A 23,187-nucleotide genomic window follows, 5' to 3' on the forward strand; every position below is an offset into this window, starting at 1 on the left:
TGAAGGACATGCTGTGTTAAACTGAGCATCCCAAGTCAAGGACTCGCAGTAAGATGATTTTTTATTTATTTTTTATTTATTTACTATAGTGAGAATATAAGAGGGATTTTCAGATAAGCATGTAGGCTGCTGATGTGCATTTCAGTTTCCCCCCAACATTTTAAATAGCTGTTTTAAACAGCTCATATCAATACTTCTGAAGAAGTGTGCATGCACACGAAAGCTTATACCCAGAACAAACTTAGTTGATCTCTAAGGTGCTACTGGACAATTTTTTTATTTTTCCCCGATTGCATCAGACTAACATTGCTACCATCCTGAATCTTATAGCAATACTGTTACTGCTTTTTCTTTTCTTTTTGCAAACTGCTTTGAGGGTGTGTTTTTTTGCAATCAAGCAGTGTATCAAATATTTATGAAGTAAATAAATAAATGTGGGAACCGTTCCTCAAAAGGGAGATGTTTCACCCACATTACCATTTGGGCTGCTATTTTCTGAACCCTTTTTTTAGCCCACAGGTGGCGCTGTGGGTTAAAGCCTCAGCGCCTAGGACTTGCCGATCGAAAGGTCGGGGGTTCGAATCCCTGCGGCGGGGTGCGCTCCCACTGCTCGGTCCCAGCGCCTGCCAACCTAGCAGTTCGAAAGCACCTCTGGGTGCAAGTAGATAAATAGGGACCGCTTACTAGCGGGAAGGTAAACGGCGTTTCCGTGTGCGGCTCTGGCTCGCCAGAGCAGCGGTGTCACGCTGGCCACGTGACCCGGAAGTGTCTCCGGACAGCGCTGGCCCCTGGCCTCTTAAGTGAGATGGGCGCACAACCCCAGAGTCTGTCAAGACTGGCCCGTACGGGCAGGGGTACCTTTACCTTTACCTATCCAGAACTGTACATACCGCTCTGTCAAGGCTGCAGGCGCAGACATCACCCACAGGGTGATGACCACAGAGGAGATTGCAACCATGTTGCGCCATGGTCTCGTTTGATGTGCAGTGTGGAAGGAGCCATGCCATGGGGCACAAGGAGAGTATTCTTACGAAAATAATAATAACCCCATCTGCAATACCTTTGCACATCTGAGTGGAAAGTTACCGGGAGATGCAGGGACAACAAGGTAATGTATAGTTCTTCCTTGGAATGTTCTAAAATGGTCGTGCAAGAAGGTCCTCACCTGGCAAGATCACAAGTTGCCTCCATCTTGTTGGGCTGGGGATTAATACCTTCACGTTCTTTAGAATATGGTAAATTGTGGGACGCGGGTGGCGCTGTGGGTTAAACCACAGAGCATAGGACTTGCCGATCAGAAGGTCGGCGGTTCGAATCCCTACAAGAGGTTGAGCTCCCGTTGCTCGGTCCCTGCTTCTGCCAACCTAGCAGTTCGAAAGCACATCAAAGTGCAAGTAGATAAATAGGTACTGCTCCGGCAGGAAGGCAAACGGCGTTTCTGTGCGCTGCTCTGGTTCGCCAGAAGCGGCTTAGTCATGCTGGCCACATGACCCGGAAGCTGTACGCCGGCTCCCTCGGCCAATAAAGTGAGATGAGTGCCGCAACCCCAGAGTTGGCCACAACTGGACCTAATGGTCAGGGGTCCCTTTACCTTTACTTTAAATTGTGGGCACCCTTTCAAATGACTGCTTTGTTAGCCTCAGTTTTCAAACAGCACTCTCCTTATGTTGACATCACTGTTTCAAAGAGGTTGTGTTAAATCCACACAATTATGAGAGACGAAAATGTGTGGCTTTTCTTAAGTAAGATGGACAAATCAGTCTACTTCCAGTCAGTTTTGCATGACTTTATTCACCAAGTACGTTCCGCCCCCATTTTCAAATCATTCCGCAATGTAAATGGCAGAATCTTTTTGCAGTTTTTGGTACAGTCGACTCACCACTTGCATGCATTTAACTTGCGTGATCGCAGCTGTACACGCCTGGCAGCAGCCAGCTGAAATCACATAAATGAAACACACACAACACAGAGAGCTTAAAAGCTCTTTTTGCACCAGCACAGAAAGAGCTTTTAAGTTCTCAGGTTTGCTTAGCAGAGTCTGGGAGGCTTTCTTATGGGCTGTGAGACAGGGCCATCAGAGATCTTGCCAGGGCCTCCCAGAGCCCCATAAGCAAAGTGGAAAGCTTAAAAGCTCTCCAATTCATTGGGAGGGGCAGATTCCACTCAGTGCACCAGCTTTGAAAGGTAGAATGGCCACATGGCGGTGGTTCTGGAGCTGCTCTGACTATTTACACTTTCAGCTTCATGTGCAAACCCCAGAACATAATCCCCACACAAGTTGTGAGCTGACTGTGAATTTTACCCAAATGTGTGCATTTATGAACCGCTATTATGCTAAAAGGGACGCGGGTGGCGCTGTGGGTTAAACCACAGAGCCTAGGACTTGCTGATCAGAAGGTCGGCGGTTCGAATCCCCACGAATGGGTGAGCTCCCATTGCTTGGTCCCTGCTCCTGCCAACCTAGCAGTTTGAAAGCACATCAAAGTGCAAGTAGATAAATAGGTAGCGCTCCAGCAGGAGAAGCGGCTTAGTCATGCTGGCCACATGACCCGGAAGCTGTATGCTTGCTCCCACGACCAATAAAGCGAGATGAGCGCCGCAACCCCAGAGTCAGCCACGACTGGACCTAATGGTCAGGGGTCCCTTTACTTTTACCCTTATTATGCTAAAACACTCATTTTTATAGCATTATGGTACTTTTTTCACTAAAAAGTGTATTGCAAAATTCAGAGAAGTGCAAACAGCAAATAACAGCTATATTTCCATCTGCAAGTTCAAAGTTCAAAGCAAGCTGGTTTGTATATAATGTGAACCAAACTAACATCCCTATTTTTAAACATCAATTGGAAAATACAGGGAGGGAGGGAGGGAGAGAGAAGCAAGCATGATTTGTGAAAAGCAAGATCTTAGGGGGGAGGTGGAGAGAAGCATAAAAAAGAAAAAGATGAACCTGCCAAGATGGACAGACGGACCCAGAGGGACGTAACCTGTTTTGGAGAAATGGAAATGGAGAAGGTGACATAAGGCCTAACCTAGGAAATGGGAAAATTATGCTGAATGTGAGTGAAAAATTCTTGACAGTGGTGTGCATCAGACTGTGGAATTGTCTCCCAGCTCAGGGGGAGGGGTGGCGATGGTGCAACAATGGAAGCCCCAGTGCACGGACAACTAAAATTGAACTTGACAAAAATACATGCCATAAGACAAATTGTAAAGCCCTGGCATCCCCTCCCATCTCAGGGGAGAAGGCTGGACCATGCAGCCCCTTTTCATCATTGTCTTGATGATGAAGCTACAATGGGAGTGTGTGTCAAGATTCTCAATAGGATAACCCCTGGCTCCTCCACAAGCTCATACGTCTCCAGACAGATCTCCACTTGGAGCCTGCAGCTTCCTCTCTCGCTGGTTCACAGCCTGACGATGAGCCTGAGATGGCAATTTGGAGCAAAATCCCAACAACCCATCTGGAACTAATGGAAAGAGCCAAGCAGCCATCATTTTTATTTATTTATGCTCCCCAAAAGGGTGCCTCTGTGAGCCTCTGCCAGGTTTGGAGAGGAGAAATGAAATGGACAAACACGGCGCCACCCGGTTGGCATGAGCCGACGTAGCTGCGCTTTTGCAAATAAACCTGGTTTCCTGCCTTGTAATGCCTTGTCCCATCCTGCAAGGCGCAGGGCCACAGCTGGGGCAGATTGTTGGGAAGATTGTTTCAATGAGGCGGACATTACCCAACAGCGGTGCAGCTTGTCAGGGGCAAATTAAGTGTCTGGCTTCCCATTCAGGGGTGGAGCATTCAACCCTAACCGCACGGCGTGGACTCTTGTTGCATACTTAAGTGTGTAGCCTCCACACCGCGGCTGGTGTAGAATCCTTCCCTGCGCGGTGCCTATAAACAGGAAGCTAAGAGACGAGAAGAAAACAAAAGGATGAGCTGGCCAAGCCTTGTGTTTGAAACCCAATTAGCAGCCGCCTGTGTGAAGAAGAGCAAACAAGGGCAGCTTGACTTATTAGCACAGTAAAGGGCGGAAGCATGTGCCACAGCCCGCAGCTTCACGTGGCACAACAGCACATCTCAGCGACCCAGGCTTGCTTCAACAACAGCAGGGGTGCTTCTGCCTTGTTAGGGGGACACGTGGGGGGGGGGAGGGAGGTGCCTCTGGAGCTCAGAGCAAACAGGAAAGTGATTATATGCAAGCAGCACAGTGTGAAGTTGACATGGTGCACTAATGTGCTAATGCTATGTACTCTGAGGGAATGGCATCAGCCAAGCTGCCAGAGCAGAGGGGGAGAAAAGGCAGCTCTGCCAACAACAGGTTTGTTAGATGGAATCAGATCCATTTGTTTAACATAGCTGCGGCTGTGTGGGATCCCAAAGCTAACACACCCTACTCAACAATTTTAGAAACATGCATCTCCCCACAGCCTGGCAGGCACATAGTTTCACATTTAGATGCCACAGATCTCTATCTTCCAAAATGTAGTCAAGAAGAGTAATTGACCATAGTATACACTATTCTGCAACCTTAGCTTTTTAACTGGGTGTGGCAAAATTGTCTACCCCACTGGGTAGGGCATTCAAGACAACTGGTTGCTACATGCCCAACATGGAAAACATACCACCCAGCCAAAGAGGGCCCTGTATCCACTTAGGATAACATACAAATCTAGCTCCCAAATAATATAACAATGTGGGGTCTGGAAACCAAGTCCTATGAGAAACGGTTGAAAAGCCCTGGGCATGTTTAGCTTAGAGAAGAAAAGATCAAGGAGAGATATGATTACAGCCTCCAAATATCTGAAACACTGTGATGCAGAAGATGGATCAGATTTGTTCTCTGTCACTTCACAGGACAAGTTTGGAATGAATGAGTGGAGACTGCAAAGCAGCAGGTATCAGCTAGAACATCAGGAGAAACTTCTGAACGTCTGTCTCGAAAGGTGATGGGCTCTCCTTTGCTAGATGTATTGTAGCAAAGGTTGGACAGCTATAAGTCAGGGGTGGTGTAGCTTCATGGTTCTTGTATTGAGCTGGAGTTCAGGCTATATGAGCTCTGGAGTGCTTTCCAACTCTAAAATGCTATGATTCTTTCAGAATTTCCAGTGCTAGTCCAATACATTTTGCTGCCTGAAGCAATGCCTAAATGGTGTCTCTTCCACTCTCTAATTTGGGCTGTCTAGCAGCACCAGTCAGACACCACTTCCTGCCTCCATCCATCATCCACTGCCCCTTTCATGGTGCCATCTGAAGGAGAATGCTTCACCCTACAACAAAGGGGGAGAACCTTTCTTGAACCCAGTGGCGTAGCGTGGGTTGTCAGCACCCGGGGCAAGGCAAGTAATTTGCGCCCCCTAACCCGTGGATTTGCGCCCCCTAACCCCCAGATGTTGTGCCCGGTGCGGCCGGCCCCCCCTGCACCCCCCACACTATGCCACTGCTTGAACCTGAGGGCTGCACTCCCTTTTGGCAGTGGCAAAAGTGGATGCAGAAATAAAGTTAATTTTACCTTTGCACAGTGAGATAGTTTCTGCACACCCCTCACTGTTCTCCATGCAGACAGGCAAATGGTATTGTCAAGAATTTTCAGATACATTGCAGCCAGGCAAAATCACTCAGGGCAGGTGAGGGTTATTGCCTGGGGTAGAGTCCCAGCGGCCAGATAGAGAGCCCTGGAGGTTCCACATCTGGCTCCTTGGCCCTGAAGTTCCCAAACCCTGCCCTACACAGCATGGCTGGCCTTGCCTTGAGACTTTGCAAAAGGGAAAGTCACCTTGCATGGGTGTGCAGCCTCATATGCAGTGCGAAGAAACAACCCTGCGTGTGAAAAACTTCTGCATCCATTTCTTCAGGAAGAGTTGCTTTAGATAAGCAGAGCTATTCCATGTGCTGAACTGAAGATGCCCACTGTGACGCAAAAACTAAAAAAACACACACCCTGTGATCAGGCTACTCCCACAATAGCAAAATTGCCCAGTCTCGTTCTCAGTCAAGAGCTGGTCGTATCTTCCAAAACACGTTCCCGTTTGCAGCATTAAAAGCAACTCTTGAAATTATACGAACCGGGGAGCATTAAAACAAGCCAATAAAACAAATCCTGCAGGCGGGTAGGAATTAAAGTAGCTCAAAAGCTGGGAGGAGAATATCTTAACTAGCCATAGAGCTCCTGGCCATGCAAGTTATGGGGCCTACATTATTCTTTGCCTTTTGCCACATGCAATGTGGACAGGCAGAGAAAAGTTCCCTGCGGGGATCAGAATTGGATGGAGTCACGAAGATGAGACTCAGGGGAAGATGTGACCAATGGTGGGAATTAAGTGTACACTAGCTCCCAGTTTGTACAATGCCGGGGCACTTGTGGCCTTCCAGGTACTGCTAGACTACATCACCCCTTACTACTGGCCATGTGGGCGGATACTGGGGAGAGCTGGAGCCCTCAAACACCTGGAGTACCACATATTCCTCATCCCTGACCCAATCAGAGCCCAACAACATGAAGAGGTCCAGAGATTCCCCATCCCTAATCTAGTCAATGTCTCGCTGATTTCAACAGAAGATCTTAAAAATCTACCTGTCAGAAAGGGAATTAAGATTGCAATCCTATTGCTTGGGGGCAAGCACCACTGAACTCAATTTGCACTTGCTTCTGAGTAGGAGTGTCCTCTTTAACTTTGTGTTTAACTTTGGCTGGAGTACGTCCCTCATAGGGGATTCAACAACAAGCTGACGTATACACATCCGGCGAACTGTTAGCACTATTCAGGCTCATAAATCTAACAAACTGTTCTGCTCCAGGGCTCTGCCAATTGCTGGCCTGAAATCTCACAGTGACATGGTAAAAAAAGAGAGAGAAAGAAAGAAATACGGGGAGGGGGGAGAGAGAGAAGTTGCCCTCCAATTGTATTCTCAAAACAAGGTCATCACTCTGCCTGCCTCGCCCTCCATCCCATAAAATACAAGCCAAGGACAGTCAACATTGCCTTTAGCAGCAGCTTCCGAATACAGCAAGGTGGTACTGGCAGGAAAAGCAAACACGGCAGGAGACATTCAAAATCGCACCACTGTGATTATCTAATCTGAGTGTGAGAGACCTGTGGAAACCCAGGTCTTGCTGGTCTGCAGCTCTCAATAAAAATCTAATGGATTGCTTTTTCACATAATGCAACAGAGCAAAGAACCAAGGTGGAATGCAGGGATCAATCCAGAAAGGGCCCAACAAACCCACTTGTCTTCCACACCAAAATATAAGGATTGTATCCAAAGCAGTGTCTAATAATGTGTCCCATCAGTGAATGGATTTCCACTTGCAGAACAGGGCCTCCCACCTCCTCCGTGTGCCCCCTAAATCTCTGCTAGTGTTCCATCAACCCTCCAGAGCAGATCTGGGGATGGTCTGGGATAGGAAAGGGTTGGAAGCTCAGTTGCACAAGTGCAAATCCTTGCACTAATGGAACAAGGGCATGAGATACTATGCATTGTTCCATAATTGCCAATGAGTGTACTCTGAGAGTGAAGGAGTTAAGAGTGTCAGACTAGGACCTAGGAGACCAGGGTTCAAATCCTCACTTGACCACGAAACTCACTGGTGACCTTGGGCCAGTCACTGCCTCTCACTCTAGCCTACTTCAGTGGGTTATTGTGGGAATTAATTAAGAAGTGGGGGGGGGGGCAGACAGACCATGTACGGCAATTTGAGGGTGGGATATAAAATGCAACAAATAAATGCATCTACCCACTATGCAACACCAGTTCTGTGCTAAGTCCTTTCTCTTTTAAAATTATGGGAGCTTACATACAGTCAATGAATCAAACATGCCTATGATATCCTGTCCTGTTACCACCAATCACATATAAGAATACTGAAGGCCATTTGACCTAGTGCTAATTTACTAACATGTTCAGAACATAAGAAGAGCCCTGATGGATTGGACCAATAGTCTATCCATTCCCAAGGCCCAACTGTAGCCCCCTAGACCACTCCATCTGGCCCTCAGGAGTCTTCCCAGGCCACAACCACTATGCCCAGGTCACACCCCTCAATGGCACTGCTCTGCATCCTCCTCGAGTGCTTTTTTGGTAGCTGGAATGTGTCACTGAACTGTGACAACTCATTTCCCAGAATGGAGAGGTGTGAGTGTATGTTAGCATGTATCTCTCAGGAGGTCCAAAGATTCTATACTGCCTCCGAACCCGGGAGGTTGCAAATTGCCATCAGGGCTAGGAACCATTGCCAAGCACTTATCCTCCATTTGTTTAATGCCCTTTCAAAGCCATCTAAGATAGCGAGCATCATCGCATCTTGCTGCATAAATTAAAGATGCTTGTTGAAATGTGAAACGATGAATTCCAAAAATAAAGAATGCGTCTCCGCGGAAGCCTGTCTTTTCAGGAGAAAAACATATTCATTGGAGGCAAGAGTGGTGCGTTTCCCCAGAAATCGTGAATGTGCAAGACCATATAAAAAGGATGCCTGAAAGCCCAGGAGGAGCCATCACCACTGCGAGGAAAAGACAAAATTAGACACAAAAGATCATTCCTCTCCCCCCAGCACCACCACCCGACTCCAATAAAAACAATGGTGGTCATTTCAGCTGCAAAAGGAAGTCCCCACCCCACCCCTGCCGGCTTTTCAGCCTCATGAGCTCCCCCAGCTCAAACCCAGCTGAACCTTTTTCACACTGGCAAAATTAAAAGAAAAACACACCACGATTTATCCAAGTAAATTCCCAGTACAATCAAGGGAAAAGCTGAAAAGGGTCGCCCGAAAGGACTCCCATTACTTAGGAAATGACTTAATTTCCCCCTCTTAGATATCACTCATGTCCTAGCTTTGAATGGCTCAAACCTGGATGAAACCTCTCTCTTTCTGTTCTCTGTGTGGCTCAGGACCCCCCTCCTCAATGGGGGGTACACCACTAATGACTTAATCACATGACCTCCCCCTGGAATGGGTGCACTTTATCACTAGGAGGTCCCTGGTTAGAAGAAAGAGGGGGAAATAACCCATCACTGTCCAAAACGGGAGCGAAAAAAGGCTTGTAAGCAAGGAGGCCGGGCTGATTACAAGCCTCGGATAAACATCCCCGAAAGACAGCCATTCTTGCCCAAAACGTATAGCTGAAAATGGAAGGCGGGAGGGAGGAGGAAAGAGAGAGGCGACATGATTACTGGAGCGATTTGTTTATTTTTTGCACTTTTCAGGCGGCTCCCCGCAACCCACATTCCAAACTATGAAATCCACTGAAAGCTAAAATTATCTGGCAAATCCGGGGCTCGCAAATGCTATTTTGCCAATGCGGGTTGCAGCTTCCTGAGCAAGAAGGAGCCCCCCCCCCCCGAGTTGTCTGCTGGTAGAACGCAACTTCTCCTAGCATGGGATGGAAAGTTAATTTCTCTTTGCTTCACGGCAAAGAAGAGCAGCCCTCACCCCCAAGGGCATGCGTGTTTGGTGAGGTCTGTAGTCCTCCCCCTGCCCACCCCTAGTTTCTGGTCTCAGCAAAAGCCCATGCGGATAGTTGGGACGTCCAGGAGCCCGGCAAAGAAATATGTTCCTGGATTGTTTACCCAGCAGCTGCCCCCTTTCCCAAATTACATAAATGCATCCTGTCTGGGTAATGGACTGAGAAGTGACACAAAAATCAATAAATAATTCCAGTTTAGAGATGGCTGGCAAGTGTTCCGAGACACTGCCCATGCTGTGGCCCGGCTCTCAACGGAGCTGTCAGCCCGTTGTCAGTGCCTCAGACACATTTCTGTCTCCAAAACACCAGAGAGAGAGAGAGAGAGAGAGAGAGAGAGAGAGAGAGAGAGAGAGAGAGAGAGAGAGAGAGATGGGCTTTTGTTTCCCTGGGATGTGGGGAGCAGGACAGCACCAGTGATGGAGACAGGAATATAGACCCCAGTGTCTTTCGCAGCTTAGACTAGGGCCCTGCCAGTTATTCCAGAACTCTCCCTTGCATACTGTTCTGGAACCTGCTTCACCATGTATGCGCTGAGGTAAAACCAGCAACGCTTCTGAAAAGTTGACACGGAAGACAATCACCTTCAGAAAGGCTCGGTGGTTGTTACAAAAGGTATTTCCTCATTCCCCGCCACTACCCCTTCATTTTGATGCAGTCATGCACAGTTTTCTCAAACTGTGTGCAATCTTCCATTGGGCAGGATGAAAATATAACTTCTAGCAGTATCCTTCAACCTTGGGTCTACGGATACTTGCTAGACTACAATTCCCATCAACCCCGACCCCTGACTAAGCTGGCTGAGGATGATGGGAGTTGTAGTGCAAACCAACAACCCCCGTTTGTGGACCCGTGGTTGAAGAACACTGACTTACGGGACTGTGTGGATGTTGTTTATGTATTTATTAGAAAAGGAAACTCATACACCTCCACTCGAAAGTCGCCAATATCCCACCATCACCTTTGTATAACAACAATTGGTCCTGTAAGTGTGCGTGGAGGATTTCGGCGTATTCAGAATTAAAATGTGCTCCCCCTTTAAGTATGTATTTAGATGTGTTACATCTCAAAATGCACATTTAAATGCATCATTGCATGCACTTAAACTGTGGAGAGCAGCATATTAAGTAATAGCCCCCATCTATGAAATGCTCTTCCCATCTGGCACCAACTTTGATACCATTTGGGCAGCAATGATTTTTTTAAAAAAGAAGTTTATTTTCATCACTTAATTTTATTCTTGTAAATTACTTCAGGACTTGGGAAGTGATCCCTAAATGTGATAACTAGCTAAGGAACATCCAGAAAAGTGTGAACTGGAAAGGGAAGTTCCAGTCCACCACAGGTGCACAGCGAGTTGTCTCATAGAGGAATTCACAAAGACCAAAAACCCTCAAGCATCTCTGGTCCAGCTTCCCACTGAAAGATTCCATCACAGCGGAGTTGGACCAGTCTCCAGCATTTCATTGCCAATATGACTTTCAGAACCTTTATCCAATAAATGGCGGCGGAGGGATCCGAACTGGAAGCCACTCCAGCAAAATGGAAGTAATGTCTCTCTCTGTAAAAGTCCTGCTGTGTCAAAACACTAAGGCTTTTAGATAAGGTAGCTGCAACAAGTCCAGTTATGTATCTCCACTTCCTCTAGGTCTAAAAATACCCACAATACTTTGTGTAACAGCCACTTACGGCATTTCGGTTAGGCATTAGCGTCTAGATCATGCCAGCAGGACCATTTGGCAAATTCCCCTGAAAATGGCCTCATTCTATTCCTCACAATCATTATGAGATGTTATCTGCAGTCCACTAGACAACCCCTTCCAACCCCCCACCTTCCCCATCGCTCTTCTGATGGAGGATGTTTCAACCATTTACCTGAGGCCTCATCCGTCATTTAATGGGAAGGCAACAGAAAATCCATTTGGGCCATGGGATGGACGTTCAGGGAAGGTCAGGCTGCTCACTAATTGCTACAAGCTGAGCTGTTCCCTCTGCCTTTTCTGAACCGTACAAAAGGATGCGCACGAGGGTATATCAGCCTTTTCACCGGTGCCAGAAAATCACCTCAGACCCTGACAAAAGGCAGTTCTGCTCAAGTCCCTCAGCTCCACCCTAAAGATGCTGCTCGCTCAACCCCTTCTTCTTTTCCCCATTTAAAGGTTCTTTTTCCCTGCTGGGAGCTAATCTTTGACCTCACATCCTTTAAATCTCTCATGCGGACACAACGTGATGCTTCAGAGCCTTTCATTAAAAGCAACGGCTAAGACAACGCTAAAAGATAGGGAATCTCTATGGCACCAAAGGGCCACCTGCTTGAGCAGGATACGTTGGCTTAACAATATGCCCCCCGTATAAGGCATTCCGGGGGGAAATTGCAAGCCATCAAAGGCTTTCATTCTCTTCCCCTTCCAAGGGTGAAGTGGTATAGCCAACTAGACCCAAAAGTAAGGCACTTGGAACAGAGCCTCCATGGCAGATCACTGGCCATGGCAAGGCAAACTTTTCAAAAGTATGTAGAGCTCAGACCAGTTAGGGCCTTAAAGGCTATGATCAGCATCTTCAGTTGGACCTAGAAGCCAAATGGAAGTCAATGCAGGAAGCCACTAGATGGAAGTTATGGTTAGATCCAAGAAGGAAACTGAGATGCTCTTACGATCTGTAAACTTATAGAATTCTTTATGTAAGAAAAGTGAGCCCTGCTGGATCAGACCAAAGGTCAATGGAGACCAGCATTCTGCTTCCCAAAGAAGCCAACAAGATGCTTGCAGGAAAGCCCACAAGCAGGACATGAGCACCATAGTCCTCTCCTGCTCTTGTTCCCCAGCCATTGGTATTCACAAAGCCACACAAATCCAGAGTGGAGTCCCAAAGACAGTTGGATGGCGCCTTGCACGCCTCCTTCCGGCAACTTCAGCAGCCAAGCTGGTGCCCAACGTATTGCTCTGCTTTCCTTTTCCTTCAGTGAGGCCAAGAGGGGGGTCTTGTCACCTGGGCACCCCAGGACCTCCATACACACTGCCCTGGGTAGGTCACTGCAGCAGTTTGACTTCACCCCCAGAGGCACACTCCATTATCTCTTGAGACAGATGGATGATGACAACGACAACAACAACTGTCTCTAATCCCAGAGATAGCATAGGAGAATCATGAGTTCAACTTGTGGCCATGCTAGAAAAATGAAAGACGCTCTCCAGGAATTATTTAAACTTGCAGCACATAAGACAGGTAGCTTCCAGGTACAGTGGCTACTGATTTGTTTGTGGGCCAGTTCAAGGTGTTGGTTATTACCCTAAACATTTTAGGATACCTACAGGGCCACTTCAGTTGTGGGTTCTCTTTTGAATACGCCATCTCTATCCAGGTTATATTTTGTGAGGACATGGCAGTCTCCATGGCTGCATCCAGACTATGAAACTCCCAACCCTGAGAGATGTTTTCATTCCAACAGGTGTTTAATTTGACAAGTTAATCCGTGTTGTTTTATGTGCCATCTTGTTTCTATATTTTATTTTATAGTTACTGAAATTCCTTAAAGTGTTTGCAGTGGTTTTTCATATTGTGTTTTGCTTTCAACTGCTTTCCTTTTTCAAAATGGAAAGGTGGGCCAAAAATATGTTAAATTTACAAACAAGATGTAAATCATGCTGGTGTTACTGGCTGAAAAACAAGGGCACTACAAGGCAAACTATTTGTATTGCTGGTTTTTCTTTTTACTGATCGTTTTTGTTACATGTCTTCAGAATTGAAACTGCTGCCACTGGAGAGTTAAATCAGCCTGCATTGCCAGTAAACAGAGAGTAACTCCTGCCAGAATTATACCAACATTCAGACAAATAAGACAGATCAGCACATATGCTGGCTGAACCCTTAAGTGTGTAAACCGATTTCTCAATTAGCTAAATGCCATCTTCAAAACTGTTTAAGGGTTGCCACCACTAGAATGTGTAATTGTAACAATAAACAACAACAATAATATAGCATGCTTAGCTCTTGCCAAAGTGCCTATCAAAGCAATTGCAAACTTTATGAAAAGCGTTACGCATTAAAGCATGCAAACAAATAGTTTCCTATATATTCCCAATGTGGCTTTCAGTATTGAATGAGTTGCTTCCCAAGCTATGCGTTCAAGGGAATGACAGATCAGATTAGCTAGCATTTGTTGCTTCCTATCGCAGGACACTCCCAGGCACAATGAAGGAAGCTGTTTTGAACTATACTAGCTGTTTGCCTAAGAGTGGTTTTTTTCTACTTCCATCCTAGAAAGCCTACTTGGCAGGCTAAGCTGAATATTACTGGTGAATGTTCTGTTGCTACCATGTGTGTAAGGAGCCAAACCTCAGTCTAGAGGTTTGTGTTGGAGAAAGAGAGACAGACAGACAGAAGAGCAAAGAAGAGTACATAAGTCTAAATATTTGTGAGAAATCTACACACAGCTTTGTGTTACGGCTTCTCCAGAAAATCAGGATTACTCCTTGCATGCAAAATCAAGAACTATTGCCATTTAAGGCAACGCTCGCTCAGTTTTCTGGCATGAACTTCTGTAAGCAATCTCAACCCACTTCGATAGCTACACAAAGTGGACTAAAACAAGGGCAGATAAGCTTTTGGGGCAAAGCAGTAGCAGGTACCGCTGCACAGCAAAGCTGATGGCAACTCAGTTTTGCCTTGTGCACCTGGGCAGCAGTTTCAGCAGAAACACAGACCCAGTTTATAAGAGATGTGAAACTGTGATTTGCCACTATGGACACACAGACCTTTACTCCTTGCGCATTCCAGTTTCCTGTAGAAACATATTCAGCCATTAATCCAAACTGGTACAGCACGTTGGCGACAAATATTCACACAGTTGCTCAAAAATAATTTTACACCATTCATCAAATATGTGAGAAAGAGACAATTACTTACAAAGTACCATGAAAACTTACAAACTACCTAAAATAAAGTGAACTTGCAATATCAGATTTTACTGGGTTCTTACAAATTCTTGACTCGGTTTTTCATTTTTTTCTTGTTTTTTAAATAAGTTCAAGAAGATTCAAGAAAAGGGTAAGTTCAACGTTGTTCCCGGCAGCTCTGAGGTGCTGATGAAGTGGCCTATGAAGTAATAAAGAAGACAGGATTCCAGAGTTCTATCCCCATTTCGCCTAGCAGTCCATGCAGTTGAGAGGCTGCTGTTTCGCCCCCAGTGGGGCCGATTTGTTGGGATTGGCAGATAGCACACTCCCTGAGCACAGTTTTCTGGGCTTCTTCAGTTGTCCCATGCCATTGATGTGTCTATTAGTGCTAACTTATAGTAATCCAAAAGGAATCTTACCAGAATCAACATACAGTGGTACCTCTGCTTATCTACTTAATTCCTTCTGGAGGTCTGTTCTTAACCTGAAACTGTTCTTAACCTGAAGCACCACTTTAGCTAATGGGGCATCCCACTGCTGCCGTGCCGCCACCGTGTGATTTCTGTTCTCATCCTGAAGCAAAGTTCTTAACCCAAGGTAATATTTCTGGGTTAGTGGAGTCTGTAACCTGAAGTGTATGTAACCCGAGGTACCACTGTAAAAAGTAAATATAAATTCTCCCACAATATGCAAAGAATCAATTTTGATGCAAAAGTTCATAATTATGTACTTACATATCTTTGAAGAGACAATTTCTTGGCTTAAGCACACAAGACTGAATAGCTTAGCAAGGTAGCCCTGTTTGATTACAGATATATATATACATACACATTCTCTCGTTATATTTTAGGTAGTTTGTAAGTTTTCATGGCACTTTGTAAGTAATTGTCTCTTTCTCACATATTTGATAAATGGGGTAAAATTATTTTTGAACAACTGTGTGAATATTTGTCGCCAATGTGCTGTACGAGTTGCACTATCTCTATTAACGGCACAGGTTGCATTTTTCTAACATTAATCCAAACTGGAACAACTATGTTTTGTGCAAACCACAGTTTTCCTGCAAGCCAGAACTGGAAAACCAGTGGGCAGAGGGAGATGGAGAGGGAGAACCTGATGTCTGGCATTATACGTGAAACAGCACACTGTCTCTGTCTAAAATCCTATCCATATGTTCATCCAAGTGTGGAGGGGGGGCTGGGCTTTGCCCCATCATTCCTGCTGTCCCTGTCCCTAGAATCTTTGCTGGCCTCTGGAATAATTGTCTATTCTATCCCCCTCCATATACACACCCACTTCCAGCACATCAGCTTCACAGGGAGCCATTTTATAGATTTCCCTTTGATGTCTGCATTTTGACCAATTACCCTGGCTGCAGCACACTCCTTTGATAGCTTTATTTCCACCATAACCTGTTATCAATCCAGCCAATAGCCACAAATCACAGAGGGCTAGTGGTCAAAGGTCCCCCCCTTACCAGTTTTGGAGATCAACTAATGCTAAGTTCAGCTTGGGAGGTGCCTGAACATGTTAGCGACTCCAAGGGCTTAACCGAAATGGCATTTCATTTCCCCTGCTGCTGGTGTTTGGCCTTGTCTCAAGCAAGGCCATCATTCATCTTGTGTCACTTTCGGCAGGCCTGAATGCTTTTCCGCACTGTTTGTTTGTAGATCTTTGTCTCCATAAAACCATTAAGGAAGACAATGGGTGGAGAGTGCCTTGGAAAGCCGCGCAGGAGATTGGTTTTGAGGTCAGGGCAGATAAATAATAAACCTGGATATCTTCCGTGCCCACAATCCACACGGCTGTTTGCTTCTCAGGGACCTTTGCTCCTTGAAAGGCACAACTAGAGAAGCCTGCCAAGAATGCAGCCGGGCTAGTTGCTAGAAAGAGTTTATAACCAGAACTCAATGGACTTATCAACAGAGTGTTTGCTCATGTCTTATAGATGTTGGAAAGTGACCTGAGCAAAATTGGGAGGAGGGGGATTAAAAACCTAGAAATAGGTAAGATTCCTTCACTCAGATGCTTGACAACCAGCAAAGAAAACAGACATACTCTTTTTCCTGAAATGTTTCCAATACCAATGAACAAGCAAACTTTTCAGAAATATATCCTACATGCATTCCAAGTGTCTCTGCTGACCTTTTCCCTGGTATTTGTACCAGATCACTCCCTTTATACCTCTGGTTCACCTGACTCACCATTGTCTACATAGCTTGGGCGGAGAACCTGCGGTCCTCCAGATTTTGCTGGCCTACAACTCCCATCAACCCCCTCCATTGGCTATACTAGTTAGAGCAAATTAGATAGAGCAAATTATACTAGCTAGAGCAAATTAGAGTTAGGCCACAGGTTTCCCACCTCTGTTCTACATTAACTGGAGGAGTCAGTTTCAAAATAGGGGTCTTTCCCTACCAGAAGATTCCATGATTTACTACTTAGATGTGTCTCTTCCCCACCAAGAGAATTCTACAGTCTTCAGTCATCGCCAGCAGTAACAGATTATACATACGGCCCTGTTATTGGCTATATGAAGGCTGATATGGTCTGCACACCTCAACAACAAATTTAGACTTTATGCAACTTTTCCAATTGAAACTCTTTTTGGCATCCTAAGTCCTTTGCTTCGTTTAAAGGGAGGGAGAGGAGAAACATAAGGAGACCTGCAAATCTATCTGAAACATTATCAGTTAATTCACAGGCAACACACAGACACATGGGCAACACTGGAATGTATTATGCTCTAGGTGAAATGATCAGGTAGCAGGAATTTGAAAGCGCCCTCATCGCTCCTCCCTCCAGCTATTTGCTTAACTCATTTTGTTCGACAAACAGCAACACCCAATCCCTGTCAATGGATGAGATTAGCAGAAACATTTCTATTCCCTTTCAGTTTGGGCATTTAATTTTTAATCAACATGGTTTGGATGTAGCTAGGAGTTTGGAGGAAACTGGGGCAGGGGAAGAGAACAAATTATAGGTTGGCAGAAAGTACTTAAGGGTATATCTCCAGGGCAGCTGCTCATCTCTTGCCATATGTTCTATAGTGCTCAACTATAATTGCAAATTCAAATACACATGGGAAGTGGCTGTTCACAAAATTGGGACCACACTCAAACCACATTTAATCCCAATATCATGAACCACCATTCAGGCCACACAGTTGCCCATCGTTTATGGGAGCTGATGAGCATGGCATCGCTTGCGGCGTATCACTTAAGACAAGCCAAAGTTCCATCTCACTTGTTCAGTATTCTACTTACTGGCTACCTCCAGAGATGCGTTCCTGCTGACAGCCTCACCCAGGTAGTTCCTGGCTACACAGACATACACTCCCTCATCCGGTTTGCTCCTCCGTCCATGCACGATACGCAGAAAGAAAAGGGAACCGCTGGGCAGCAACATGCGATGGGATCGAGGGTCTTCCTTGTCCGTCTCCACCCGTTCCCCATCCTTGTACCACTCAATGATGGGGGTGGGACGTCCTTCCGCTTTGCAGTTCAACGTTGCTGGCTCCCCCTTGGACACAATGAGGTCGGAGGGATGCTCTACTATCCGCGGAGATGAGTCCTCAAGGCGAGGCCGAGAGCCTGAGGTGCAAAAAGAGAGAAATGGTTATAGAGAGCAGCACAGAAGGGACTGTTGCAGAACTAAAAAAACAAGACCAGGCACAGTTCAGACGTCAAAGCCAAACCATGATTTACATTACAGGTATGTGTTTTCTCCAAGCTCCACCCCCACCAGCTCCACTTCCCTCCCTCACTTACCTGGTCTTCACCAACCATTGCTTGTTGTTAACCTGAACTGAATAAATATATTTCTTGCAAACCGGAGTTTGCCTCCAAATCCAGCATTAGGAACCAAAGCAAGCCCTTGTTTCCCATTCTGATTTGGAAAACAACTTTGGTTTCTGCAAACAGTATCCAGATGCAACAGCAAACTATGGTGGTCACAAATTCAGAAGTAAGTAGGGAGTGCACGAGTCTGAGATATGCTCTGCCTCAATTTTGGCTTGACATCTGAACTGGGCTATTGTAATGGAAAAGGAAGGGCAGTGAATGGCCAAAGCCAATTCATATTCCAGAGTCATTGATAGTTACAGTGCCCAAGGCTATTACTGCTCAAGCTCATACTACCACATAATGGAAAAACTACCGTCAAAAGTGAACGTTTGCCATCATCGAAGGTCCCATACAGTTCAAAGAGAAAGAAGCAGCATGCAATGGTCTGGGTATTGGAGAGTGATGGGAGATCGAGAGATCAATGTCAACAGCTAATGAATGTGGAATACCGTCCCCAGGAAAGCTTGCCTGGCAACTTCATTACATATCTTTAGGTGCCAAGTGAAAAGGTTCCCTTCTTTATTATGATATGTATTTTGTATCTTCATTTCCTATGTTTATGTTATCCCTGTGAGTGATTTAAACTTTTTAAAATGATTGAATTTTAAATTGCTGTGCCCTGCCTCTGGACTTCATGGTGAGGGGCAGGTAAGAAAAGGAACAGATGTTGATGAGGCTGATGTCAATGAGTAGAGAGGGGTTTTTTTAGGAGGCTACATGGTCACACAGGTTAGGAAAGCTGGTCTTCAGAAGCATAGGCAAGTGTTGTGAACCAATCAAAATGGAGTGCTCTGAGCCCACACCATATTTGGAACAAAGGCGACAGGAATATGCCACGTGGGGAGCGGGGGGGGGGGATGCAAATGGCCACTGATTAGGTCACTGGCAGTGTACTGACAGTCAGAAGAAAGCTTCCACCTCATCAGGGCTAATTAATGGCTGAATAGAGGTGTGTGCTTGTGTTAGCAGTTGGCAAACGATCAAGTGCATAATTAGACATTAGCATACATCCAGAGGGTCTTGCACCTCTAGATCCCAAGAGAAGGAGCAATCTCCTTTCAACAACAGCCGCCCTTCTCCATCAAGAGCTGTTTCCTCCCTTGGGATTGCTAGGAAGATGCACGAGTTACAGAGTCACCTGTGCAGCAAAGCTCAAGGAGCCACATAGTTCCAGGGCATGTACAGAATGCCAGCCACACCCAAGCACCTCAGCAACAACTTGTCCTTGTAAAATCCATGAAACTGAGAGGCTGCAGCCACTTTTGCCTCTGGCCCCGACCACCACTAGAATGTGGACTCCAGACACTTGCCCAGAAAGGAATGTGGCCCTCAAGCTGTAAAGAGTTTCCTACCTCTGATTTAAGTAGAGGTTGGACAATCATCCATTGGGGATGTTCTAATTCTTGATTAGTATTACGGGTGGCACTGTGGGTTAAACCACAGAGCCTAGGACTTGCCGATTCAAAGGTCGGCGGTTCGAATCCCCACGACGGGGTGAGCTCCCGTTGTTCGGTCCCTGCTCCTGCCAACCTAGCAGTTTGAAACCACGTCAAAGTGCAAGTAGATAAATAGGTACCACTCTGGCAGGAAGGTAAACGGCATTTCTATGCGCTGCTCTGGTTCGCCAGAAGCGGCTTAGTCATGCTGCCCACATGATCCAGAAGCTGTACACCGGCTCCCTTGGCCAATAAAGCAGGATGAGCACAACCCCAGAGTCGGTCACGACTGGACCTAATGGTCAGGGGTCCCTTTACCTTTAATCAAGCAGGAACTTGGACAAGATGGCTAACAAGGCCCCCTCTAACTAGGACTCTATGACCTCCCTTTCACAGTTCTCCCCATGTTTTGCCCTAACGAAATATGTGCAAGGTGTCTGCGCCTGAGTAGTGCTGACATTTAAAGAGGAGATGTTAAAAGCCCCAGGCGATCTGGGCAAGACCTATTCCTGTGGCCCTCCTCTCCAATATGGACACTTGGATTTTCTCCACATATGACTGGATTGTATCAAGCGTGCATGGTGGCATTTGTGCAAAATTTCTACTTCCAAGGAAGGGACAGGTCTTAATTTCTGTGCTGCCTGTGATGAGTCCCAGCCTCTCCCTGGGGTTCTCTACGCATATAAATGATTCTCAGCTGAAGAGGCCCCTGGTAAGACAAATTGTGCTCTAGGCAGCTATATAAACTTAGAAGGTAAAGTGTCGGACAGAATTAATCCTTTTAATCATCTGCTAAAGCCTCTGGAAGCTGCCCAGAGACTTTTTTCAGCACCTTAGACAGAGCAGAACTTAAAAGTCTGCTCCTACCTGATTTAGCATATGCTCTCTTTCCTACATCTCTTACATAACTAATGGATGAAAGTAACTCGCTCATGTCTCTTTGATCCTTACTAGCCTTAAAGACTAAAAAATTATAATGGCATAAGCTTTTAGGGACTATTGTAAAATTCATGAGATGGTGAAATGCTATCCTGAGTTACAGGTGTGTGTCTAGGTGTGGTGTGGGCATCATACAAAAAAACACACACACAGTTAAAGGAGGAGGATTGTAAACAGTGAGGTCAAAGGGGAACAAAAAACAACAACAAAGTACAGAAACAGTACTAATTACATAATGTACAGTGGCCATTCACAAAACAGTTATTGTTGCTAACACAGACATCCTGGCATTGGTTAGCCAATTAACATATGCAGTGTGTTGTTGTTTGTTAAAGAAACCTTTGACCCAATTCAGTCCACACAATGGCAATGAACCTCTTGACAAATTGTCATGTAGTGGTTTCATGCTGCAGCGCAGTCCCTCTCTGTGGTTCCTTTGAAGCTTGAAATGCTAACGCGCAGATTTTGCACACATCAGTTTTACATCTTAAAACAGCCGCACAACCACACAGTTCTGGGTGCAAGCACCTAACACGTTTAGTTTCTACTATGGATAGAGAAGCAAAAGCGACAGTCCTCATTGCAACCCTTTGTCGCAATTCCAGGTCCATGTGGTCCCTTAGAGGAGGTACACTTTCAATCCATTACTGTGGAGATGGGTCTCCACAAACTTTGTCCCAGTGAACTCCCCAGGAAGGTTGAAGAGGTCAATGAACCTGACCTCAGAGGCTCAAGCAGTTTTCCCAAGAGCCACAAAGAAAGCAAAGATAAGCTCAAATGGGGAGCGGGGGGGGGGGGAGCTGGCCCAAAGCATAGCTGCCATTTCATAAAATAAATCTTCGCCGATTTAACTATAGGTTTTAACAAGGGAAGGCGTGCTTTGCTTTTAGGTTATCTGTGTGTCACAACAGACACCATCTCCTTCATAAAAGAGACGGAGGCGCTTCTCTAAGAACAAAGAGCAAGTAATTAATAATATGCACAACAACTGAGCTACAAATTTCACACGGATCGTTCATATCCAAATCTATTCATAGCACCGCATCTTAGGATCTAGATCATGGTGGGTATATCAAGTATGGGGTGTAAGACTATCTAGATCAGGAGTTCTCAACATGTGGGTCCACAGATGTTGTTGAACTACAACTCCCATCATCCCCGAGCTCTGGCCTAGGGATGATGGAAGTTGTAGTCCAACAACATCTAGGGACCCACAGGTTGAGAACCACTGATCTAGATAGTCTTACACCCCATACTTGATATACTCACCATGGTTATGACCACTAGTAGGGTCTCTGGTAGGGGCAGCCAGAGGCTGCTGAACTACAGTTCCCATCATATCTGACTGTTGGCCATGCTGGCTGAATCAGGTGGGAGTTATAGGAAGGGTACCGCAATGGTTACCTCTGGCCTATGGGGGGGGGGTCTCTTTCTATCCTCTTTCCCAAAATGGTGATTAGTCAATAGACACGAAATCTTCACACAATTCCTACAACATTTCCTTAGTGTTCTAGCACAATTGCACTCCACTCTGTCACCATGAGGACAGGAAAGACTCCATCTCAAAAAACATATGGCAAATATCAAAACCAAGCCACTACAAAGGGTCACACTGCACATTACTTCTAAGTATAAAGATAGGGGAGGCTAGATCCTTATCTCCCCCATCACGACCCCCCAAACTCTCCCCTCACCACTAAACAGTTACCAATACTGTATTAAACAGCTTCTACTAGAACATCTTTGCCCCATTAGTGCATGGGGGAGGTGGAGTCTGAGGGGGTTCACAGAGTGGGAAGAATTAAACCTCCCCTCCTCATGTGCTGTGGTCCTGATCCAGATCCAATGCATGCGTACTTTTGAGTAAGAAGAACATGGCTGCAGACTACATTGCAACGTGTGGTTTGACCCCAAAATCCTCCACACATAAATGAAGGAGAAGGAGGGAGCAAATCAGTTAGCCCTAGCATGTCCCCATCAGGGGCTTCACGGGGGGGGGGGGAGGGCAAATACCTGCCACAGGAAGCCTGCTGTACTCAGGCAGCTTCCCCATCCTCTTTTTGCTTTGTCCCTGCTCACTTTTGGCAGACGGCCCCCAGGAGGTTTGCTGTGAGGCAATGCAGTACTTGGGCTGCAAGAATTTCCCTACCCAAATTAGGGTTCTCAGTCACGTTAGGGGGCTCCATGAATTTAGCAGGCTCCTCACTGCAGACTATCAATGAAGATAAGAGGGGGCGGCACACAGACTTAACTGGAAAGTCAGGGCTTGCCAGCATTTTCCTGCTCTCACTCATGCAATTCTGAATGCATTGGGATGGGGAGAGACTATATGAATAGGGCTATTATCTTTCCTCCTGTAGCTGGAGTGGGGAGGAACTAGGGATGTCGGAGAATTCAGAAGGAAACAGAAGCAGCCGCTGAAACTGTCAATGTTTGCTTATTTGTCCCATGCCTTCAACAGAAATCAATCCAGCAAATACAATTGGTATTCACTGTTGTGGTTTTTAGTCTGTAAACAATATGGTAATTGATTATGTTTCTCCCCCCGTTTGCATTGCATCTCTTTTTCAATGAAATGAAAAGAATGGAATAATGTAACTCCAAAGCAGTTGCATA

At 45.9% G+C, this 23,187-nt stretch overlaps 1 protein-coding gene across 6 annotated transcripts in view; it reads right to left on the reverse strand.

The window, feature by feature from the left end:
• The window catches only part of ROBO3 (roundabout guidance receptor 3), a 338,729-nt gene that overhangs the window by 157,668 nt on the left and 157,874 nt on the right, over window positions 1–23,187 (reverse strand). For all 6 annotated transcript variants that reach the window (XM_081890834.1, XM_081890833.1, XM_081890836.1 and 3 more), the window contains exon 2: window positions 17,618–17,944. In XM_081890834.1, the coding sequence (XP_081746960.1) occupies window positions 17,618–17,944 (327 nt within the window). The remainder of the gene's footprint in view (window positions 1–17,617; window positions 17,945–23,187) is intronic.

The sequence above is a fragment of the Podarcis melisellensis genome (assembly GCF_964234715.1).
Source record: "Podarcis melisellensis genome assembly, chromosome: 15".
NCBI lineage: Eukaryota > Metazoa > Chordata > Lepidosauria > Squamata > Lacertidae > Podarcis > Podarcis melisellensis.